The 9,330-nt window shown below is 28.6% G+C and overlaps 2 protein-coding genes across 3 annotated transcripts; both read right to left on the reverse strand.

Annotated features, from left to right (window-relative positions):
- Positions 1 to 115: 115 nt before the first annotated feature.
- LOC143148081 (uncharacterized) lies at positions 116 to 5,373 on the reverse strand. Of its 2 annotated transcripts, XR_012992396.1 has the most exons (8): positions 5,200 to 5,373; positions 2,480 to 2,652; positions 2,280 to 2,356; positions 2,095 to 2,190; positions 1,894 to 1,977; positions 1,122 to 1,347; positions 679 to 1,005; positions 116 to 261 (listed from the first exon to the last, which is right to left on the reverse strand). XR_012992396.1 is itself a non-coding variant. In XM_076313984.1 (7 exons), the coding sequence occupies exons 1-7, from the start codon at positions 5,200 to 5,202 to the stop codon at positions 756 to 758; spliced, it is 909 nt and encodes a 302-aa protein (XP_076170099.1). In that variant the 5' UTR covers positions 5,203 to 5,373; the 3' UTR covers positions 305 to 755. The 2 variants fall into 2 exon arrangements, 1 of the variants encoding a protein (XP_076170099.1); XM_076313984.1 differs by lacking the exon at positions 116 to 261 and having other exon boundaries at positions 305 to 1,005.
- Positions 5,374 to 6,188: 815 nt separating this feature from the next.
- On the reverse strand, positions 6,189 to 7,948 carry Asf1 (histone chaperone asf1). Its single transcript, XM_076314011.1, has 3 exons — positions 7,651 to 7,948; positions 7,239 to 7,354; positions 6,189 to 7,092 (listed from the first exon to the last, which is right to left on the reverse strand). Exons 1-3 carry the CDS (start codon positions 7,757 to 7,759, stop codon positions 6,721 to 6,723), a joined length of 597 nt encoding a protein of 198 aa, XP_076170126.1. The 5' UTR covers positions 7,760 to 7,948; the 3' UTR covers positions 6,189 to 6,720.
- Positions 7,949 to 9,330: the final 1,382 nt, after the last annotated feature.

A 9,330-nucleotide genomic window follows, 5' to 3' on the forward strand; every position in this document is an offset into this window, starting at 1 on the left:
TGTTGCAAACTATTGAGCACTTTATATTGGTAATCTCGAAATTATTAATTGTCACAATAATTATTATCAAACATGCTAATAATAAAAGAAGAGTATTTCTTTAATATATAAAATGCTTGTATATAATTATAAGAAAATAATATATTATTTAATACTTAAGATATACAGAAACCCTTTAACTATTTTGTTTTAATTTATGCTTCTGTCAAATCTTGAAACTGTATTCTTCTTTTTAAAAATAGTACACCATTAAAATCAAGACTGCAAAAAGGAAAGCAAAAATGAATAAAATGCAATAGGTCATAATGCTCGTAAATGCTATGATAATTGAAGCATAAGACTCGTATAAAGAAAACGAAAAGAAATTAAAATTGTTCTTTAAGCGTATTTGAAATGCTTAAACATGAGAAAATTATTATGTGCATTTTATAAGTTAATAAGTAAAAAATGTCGGTAGTCAGTTTTGCTTAAACATTTGTTGACTAGATCTTTTTAGCTGACAACCTTGTAATTTACGATATTTCATTTTCTTTTTGAATATGAATTGTCTTCAACTATTATGACCAAATTGATAAAACAAGATAAAAAATTTAATTATATTATATAAATACAATATTCAATATGTTACCATTTTCTACTTTTTTTAAAACAAAATTTTAATATGCAAAAAATCTTTACCAAATAATTCAATGATTCTTTCTTCAAATCAGGCACTTGCGTGATTTAACTTTACATTATATGTATATCTTTCAAGATCAATAATCGCTATTGAGAACATTTACGTTCATAGATATTGTTTGAGCGATTAAAATATTTGAGCCCCGACCACGTTCTCTACCATCTTGAGCGTTATTTGATTCAGATGTCGAATCATTACTATTATTGTTGCCATTTTCTTCAGTTGCAGTAGACGAAGAAGGGTTGTTCCTTTGAACGGCATTAGTACTCACTTGTTCCACTCCAAATTCTGTTATGTTACCATTTACTATTGTAAGTGGCAATTGTCTGCAAAAATACAATTATATAATCACCATGCATCTACTTATCCAATGATAACTGAAATATATAAAATTAATCAAGTATAGTGATGCATTTTCTAAAAGTGTTGATCATTTACTTACTGTGGAACCCAGGTATTGGCATTATTATCAGCTGGTGGTAATTCCATGCTGGAATGCAATTGGTCCAATGCAATAGTAGCATCATCATTTGAATTGCTTTCATAATCTGGATTAGAACGAACCCAACTGGGAGCTTTATAAGCAGCAGCACATACTAGTTTGTTTTTATCTTTTACATTTTTATTATTATTAAACGGTAACCTTTCTCCACAATCAATAAATGGTCCTGTAAAATTAGTTGATGTATAAAAGAACATGTCAAATATTGTGTTAGTGCTGTTAATATAATATACATAATTCTATGTAAATTATTACCGCATTTTGAACAGCTCACAGTTAATTCAGCATTCAAGTAGGTAGGCATAGTATACTGTAATGAAATAATTGCAATCTTCGTAAAAAATTAACCGTTTTTATTCACGGTTAGTAATTTTAAAATATAAAAGATGTTAAAAAGTAATCAATTGAGACAGAAAAGCAAGCTACAGTGCTCATACATTTCTTAATTTATGCAATACCATCAATTTGTTGGTACTTTTTTTCATAAAAATGTTTTGATTAAAAACAAAGACATTAAATAAAGTATCTTAAAAAAAAATATACCTTCAAACAAATGGTAAACTTTAATCTACTCATTCATTAATAGCAAATTCAATTACTAAATTTTGTGCCTTTTTAAAAAGTATGTCTTATAGAAGTGCTGCATTAAGTGATGTGAACTGCGTGCCTTAAGTGTGAACAAAATTCACCAAAATATTTATATAATACTCACTACTTTCAATTGGTGGAGCGCTTGGTTCTACCAAACAAAGATCTCCACATTCTTCTATATTATTGTCCCGTCCCTTCGACCTTCCTAAAATATAACATTTAACATTTTTTTCAATTTATTAAAATATACAAATTATTATTTCAAAAAATTTATGTTAAATTATACATTTCACTTAAAGAAGTATATAACATTTCTACTTACTTCTTTTTAAAAGTATAGCAAAAAGTGCAATTGCTGCAAGGAGAAGTACCACTCCAATTGTTGAGTAAATGATTATACCATTATTTAATCTCCCAGCTTTTGTATAAAAAAAATCAGAATTATAATAAACATCTAAATATTAAAAGTTTAATTAATTTAGTTTTCTTTGTATAGATTTTTCTTACCAGAAACATTTTGATATAATTCTGCTTTTTTGCACAATAGTGCCATTTCCCCTGTACCAAGTTCTTCTGTAGTATAACTAAAAATAATTATTTTATAATTAGTAAACACATCAAAACTAACCTCTCCACTACTCTATATATAGATATTAATAAAAGAGGGAAATACATTACAAAAAATAGTGTTAGTAAAATGTAATTACTTGGGAAGACATAGTCCGCATTGCGAAGGATGTCGAGATCGTTTTTTGTTTTCTTGTCGATTATATCTACTGCATTGAGTATAGTCGACGCATCGTCCAGATACATTATAACAATACTGTTCCGAGGAACAGTGAGTATCGTCATGACAAAATTGTCCTTCCTCTATCGTAGCCTGAGAAAATAATTATTGTTAGTTTAGAATACATTTTTTGATCTACATTATTTAAATAAACGCTATTTCGGTTACTTAAAATAAGTTTCATAATTATAAATAATTGAAATATCATATGTAGTGCGTTACATGAATTATGTAAAATTTTCATGTCAATTTTCCACTGTAATTGAATTTAGCAAAAGATATAAAATTTACATATCTTAAATTAAAAATATTTCAAAAATTATACAACTACACCATTAAAATAATAAAATTTATAAAAAAAATATTATGTATAACTTTATTGAATTTTCTGAAATAGTCAAAATTTAGCAGGCATGGCAATTTCGTTTTGAATTCCGAGAAATTTGTAACATTCTTTAAAACCTATGTATAATCGAAACTTAAACAAAATAATTGTTCTCTAAACACAGCGATGTGAAGCTGTTTCCAAATTTAGATTTATTTAAGGAGTAAATATTATAAAAAGAGAAACATGAAATTTATTGCTAATTCATTGTTAATTTGTTTTAAAGACATCGTTTTATTCTCACTAAATATACACGGTTGGCCTGATGATTACAATATTCCTAAGTATATTAATTTTGTAAATGATAACAATTGATAATTCATATTTTTGTTAACAAACATATAAAATTTTTGTGAAACAGAAAGATTAATGACAATACACACTTTTATTATTATTTTTAGACGAATTCTGTTTTTAACGAATCAAATTAAATCATCAATTAATGTTTCATTTTGAATTATTTCTGGAAAGTTATAGCAGGGTCAAAACATTATAAAAAAATGCAAAAAGCAAAAATATATATATAAAATGAAGTTTTTCACATTTGTATAACAATTTAACAACTGAAGTATATAATTTTCGTACTTGAATATAAATGCGTAGTTAAATAGTGTAATAGATCAAAATACAATAAAAATTCGTTTGATATAAACTCTCTACTTGCGGAAAGTATTCATAAATTATACCTTTACCATCATTCTTTATTAGTTAATAAAAGTACGATAGGGTGATGGTGCAAATTTAATGCGCGTAGACTGCCATTTTGTTTGAGGTAACGGGTCGCCATTTGAAACTACGAACGTTCACCCTGTAGTTTAGCTTAGATGATGTTGGTTATAACATGATGAAATTAAGTTCATTAGACACTATTTCATCCGTAATAAAGGTAAACGCGTGAAATATGTGGTTGATTATTGTTTATAAGATCAAGTACGTACGATTTTCCTAAAATACACACTTCATAATGCAATAAGATAGGTTTTACTCTTTACTTAAAGTAAACAATCCTTTTCAATAATCTGAGCAGTATCTTTTTAAATATTATAAACATTTAAATGTAATTTAAAGTTTAAGATTTTTGAAATTCTAGTAAAATAAAGTGTACATGTAATGCGTTCGAATATCATGAAAAAGTATTAACTAAAGTTTCCCAAAATTCTGTAACAATATTCTTTGCATCATCTGATTCAGTTAAAAATAATTTTTTCCGATGTGTATCTATGAAATGTTATCTTCAAAAAAATCACATATTATGCTATAAAAATTATAATATTAATACAAAAAAATTGGAAGAAATGATGTAGCTATCATGTAGTGATTTAACACTGTTTTTCAGTAACGTAGTGACAATTTAAATGGGACAAAATTAAACGTAAACAAAACAACAAAAACACGTGATCTTTTCTTATGTGTCACATAATGTGGTCCAATTAGTCCAGCAATAATATTTTGTTTCAATATACAATATTTATTAACAAAATGAATGATGTTCGATCGATAGCAGTGGAAATTATTTATCTGAAAAGCAGATACAGCAATTGGTTCCTTATTTCTTTACGATATCTTGTTCCTATGATGGCTGCGGAGATTCCCGGGCGAAAAAAAAAAACGGTGGTTGCGTGAGTCATCGGCGTGCTCCCGATGTGGTACCGAGAATTGTAGAGCACATATTCCGGTTCTAGTAATAAGACACGATGCGATTTGGATGAAATATTGCGTACTAAATTATTTGAACATCTTTGGTTTTTTATTTATAAACGTCACTTCAATTATAATTAAAAAAAAAGGGCTGCATTATCGTTGATAATTATATTTTTCATAGTTGCGACAAGAAGTTATTTTTTAATGAAAAAACAAACATAATTAGTTACATCAATCTCTCAACATAAATTTTTAGGAAAAATGATGAAATGATGACAGGAGTTTACAAATGAAGTAAATGAAAATATTAAGAAAAAAAGTTAGCAATCGATAGAACATATTTTGTTATCTTGATCTGGTAGCATGTGTTACAACTCAAATATACATTGTACATGACTCGCACTCACATCTCGATGACATGTATATCTCTGGCGTTCAATTTTACCACTATTTGACCATCGTACCAATTCGTTATAATGATGTAATCGCCGTTGTTTCGTTTAACTGATAATTTACACTTAAAAGATTACCGAATTCAATTTTTTTATTTTTTTTTATTGAAGACTGTCAGGTACAAAACAAAATTTTATCTAGCAAAAATATTGTCTACTTACCATTGGAAGATGAGATGTGGATATAAAGAGGATCCAAAATATGATTATAGTTGCAATCGCAAGCGCGTAATGTTTGTTTGAAGACTCTTGACAGGTTCATTCGCGTGTAAGGTTTTGCACGTGAAGACACTTGCTCTTCTCGAAATCCACCTGCGGTCTAACGCTGTTGCTAATCGCCGGGACTGACGTGCACTGAACATGTTCAGACCTGCTCGCGACAATCAGGTGGTGGGGGGTGACGGCAGTAGCGTAGTCATATTCTTGCAGGCCTTCGTTTCTTGGGAACAATAGACAACTTGCATTGAAGTAGTTTGGAGTAGAGGGGAAGGGTTAATGCAGAAAGAAAATCTTGGCGGGATGGAAAATATGTATACAAAATCGATATGGGTTTACATCTTGAACTTGATGTAAATTTAACTTGTATTTTTATAAATTCTACAATGGCATGTTACTCGGAGTAAATTTTACGCTGTTGAATTTTAATAAATTGTATGCGTGTGTGTTGTAGCTGAATATGTCGATCGGTCTATGTTTAGAAAGAAGTATTTTTACACTCGTTTGACAATATCGACAAAAACTAAAACTGCAATTGTAAACCACCGACTACGAGCACAACATTCTGATAAACGGATAGTCATTTACACGACTGTACTTGTCAAGCATTTTATATCTTGATTAATGTTATTTTATATTCTTACATTTTTATTTGTTATCTTATATTATTCCCAGATCTTACCATTTTTATATTCTCAATATCAAATAATTTTATACTACAATTATAAGTAATGAGAGGTAGAGGTAAAGGTAAAGCATTTGAAATCAAAATTTAATGAAGTAAAAACATAATGTGTATTTCTCATTTTAGTATATATGTACATACAAGGATAAAATGGAAATAGCCTTCTGACTATTAATTTACGATACGATAATAAGCCATACTATAATAATACTTAAAGTATTAAACACAAAATTCCAAACGTTTCTAAAATATCATAATACAATCATATTCAAATTACAGTGACCAAGAGCTAATGCTGTAACAGTTTTTTTTTTGCAATAATAACCCTGGAATTAAACATTTTTTGTTTGAAGCACATATTAATTTTCTATTAAAAGTTTCCTAACAGAAAATCTATTAAATTTAGCTTAAAATTTATATATGTTTTAATAAATTCACTTCTTTTCATTCAGACAAATTATTTCTTTCACAATAATGCATAATAAATTATTCATGGTTGTTTTCCAATGCAAGTAATTATGTATACATACTCAGTAATAAACAACTTCATTCCCATACAAATTTTAAATTGTCACATTAACCAACATGTTGCTATTTTTCAAAAGGGTTCTTTTCAAGGGAAATTGATTAACATATACTGTACAAAAGGCTCCCATCTTTTTAACACTTTTCTTTTGAGGTATCCAAATATATGAACCGTTTTAATCTTGTTTCCAGGTACTACTTCATTCTTCAAGTTACGAGCTGCACTAGCTGACTCATTATTTTCAGTAAACTGCTATTCATATCACTTCCATGCTATTGTGTGTACTTTCTGTGAAACCCAATGTAGATGTTGGTGCATCCTGTGAAGTTTCTTCTAAGGACTGTGCATCCATGCCTTCTGGTACATTGTTTGTCGTTGAACTCGCTCCATCATCCCAATTTATTTTGAATCTAGTGACACGTGGTTTATCACCTAAGATATTTCGTTGCACTTTATCAAACTGTGGTTGAGGTGGTGGATTTTCTCTAAGTTCAGCATCTATGTATTCATTATTTATAAAATAGCCAACACGCACAAATTCATGTCCTCTGTACGAACAAGTTAACAATACAACTGTAACTCCTAAGGCATCATTGATTGGTATCCTACTAACATCCGGAGGATCAGCCTAAAATTAAATAACATTGTTATATTAAAGAGATTCTGGAAAAGTTACTTAAACACAAGTATTTGGATTTTAAATAAAATTACAGATGATTTTTTACTAGTTCATTTTACTTTAAATAAATTTATTGAATGATATATTGAATTTACCTGAAATATAAACATATGTCTTCCTTCAGGAATTGGACCAACATAAATTGTGTCTAAAACCTGGTCGAATTCTTCGGACTCGGCACTGCCGACATAGATCATCTTCCATTCTAAATCTGCAATTCCATTGTTACAAGCATCATATTTAATGGCGTATATTTTCAGCGACACGATTATTCAAAGTTTCAATTTCATTAAACAAAATATTTAAACAGAATTACACTAATATATATCTTAACAATACAATTGTTTTAAAAAAAACCATTAATTCGTCCTTGAAAAATACATTACTAAACTATTAAAACTAACCTAACAAATTGCCGAGAACATTCGAAAACGGCTTTAGTCGAGTAATATTAACGTAAATGTACAGTTGTATTTGGTAATACAAATAAAAAATTAAAAAAAATACCTTCTTTCAATTCTTCAATACATTCAAAAGTGATTTCAAATTGAAACGGATTTAGAAACGGCGAAGGATTGTCCAGTACAGCTACGTTTGCCAGCTGAACTTTGGCCATCGTCGACTTTGTTAAATGATAAATTTTACCGAAAGACGTGAATTTCACTACAACGATTTGAAAGAATCGTTTCCCAAATCGCACTTTTTAAATTCAATTTCTAAATTAATCTTGGAAGTGGCAAAGGATCTTGAATCAAAGGATAAACAATTTCATCGCTACACACAACTAGCTTTGGCGGCAAACGAACCAAAGGATGTTTCCGGTATTTTGAGAACTACTGAAATTCTTACAGTGTTGTACACTTGTATGAATTTAAAAAATCGCTCGCCTTAATTTGGTGTAGATTTTAAGGAGTTTATGTAAAATTTGATCGATGATCATGAAATAAATTTTGAAAATCCTTTCGTGATTCTTGCAGCAGTTCTGTTGTTTGGAAAATATTCGTTAAATAAAGTTAGCTTTTTTATTGAAAATACTAGTGTCATGCAATGAAATTTCCTGTTTTATAGTGAAACCAAAATAACAAAATATACATTTTTATTAATAAAGAAGGCAAATATATTTAATTATTTATACCACATAGAAGTATGATTCAACGAAATTAAATGTGTATATTTCAAAAACAAGTTACTGAAAGGAATCGTCCTTAAGGGCTATTTACAATAAATAACTTGTTAATTGGTAGATTTGCAAATTATATAGATCCAATCATAAAAGGTAATAACGGTCGTAAACATTGAGTGACACAGATTCTTGCCGCGTGAGGAAAAAATCACCAAGTCCTGCTATCACTTCACCGTCGATAAGATTCTTGTTATTGTGTGGGATGTAATATTACATACTATTATTTAAAGTTTATAATAGGTTATCAATGAAACCAGTAAATTATTATTTATTAAATACGTATTATTGGATTTTAACGTTTCTATATTAAATAATTTGTATTTTAAATAAAGTATGGAAAATATTGGTAACATGTATCAGAATTCATTTTATATACGATATATGTATTTAATAAAAATCTGTTTATTTGATCGATAATCTGTTAAAAAAAAAATACATAATGAAATGGTATAGCCGTCTGGCGGTGAACAAACTAAACTACTCTCAAAGTTAATTCTGTAGTAGTGTAGTATAACAGCATCCCAAACGGTAATACATCCAAGTTCTATCTGTCGATAAATGACGTTACTAATTTAGTAACTGATATCGCAGCGCATCACTTATTCTATTTCTTTTTACATACAGACACAATTTTCATCGTTTAAGCAGAATGTACATTAATTTATGGATTACTATTGATTATAAGGCAAAAGTTATAAGTTTAAGTTAATACACATTATGTTTGAAATTATGTAAAACTGTATTCTTGTATGCAGCGAAGTATATCTTGTTCATAATCTTATTACTTAATATACATATATATAAAATTGAAGTATAAAATCTTGTGTCGGTATTAACTTTTTACTCACTCGTTTGTAAGGTATCGTTTACATTTATCAATAGATGGCGTATGTTGGTACACTTTTAGAAGCATAATCTCCAAAAAGTTGTTGATTGCCGCAAAAAACAGTTTCACTTGTCATATTTTATTGTATTTCCATTTCATATTCAAAACTTCGTTACCA

The sequence above is a fragment of the Ptiloglossa arizonensis genome, chromosome 6 (assembly GCF_051014685.1).
Source record: "Ptiloglossa arizonensis isolate GNS036 chromosome 6, iyPtiAriz1_principal, whole genome shotgun sequence".
NCBI classification, from domain to species: domain Eukaryota; kingdom Metazoa; phylum Arthropoda; class Insecta; order Hymenoptera; family Colletidae; genus Ptiloglossa; species Ptiloglossa arizonensis.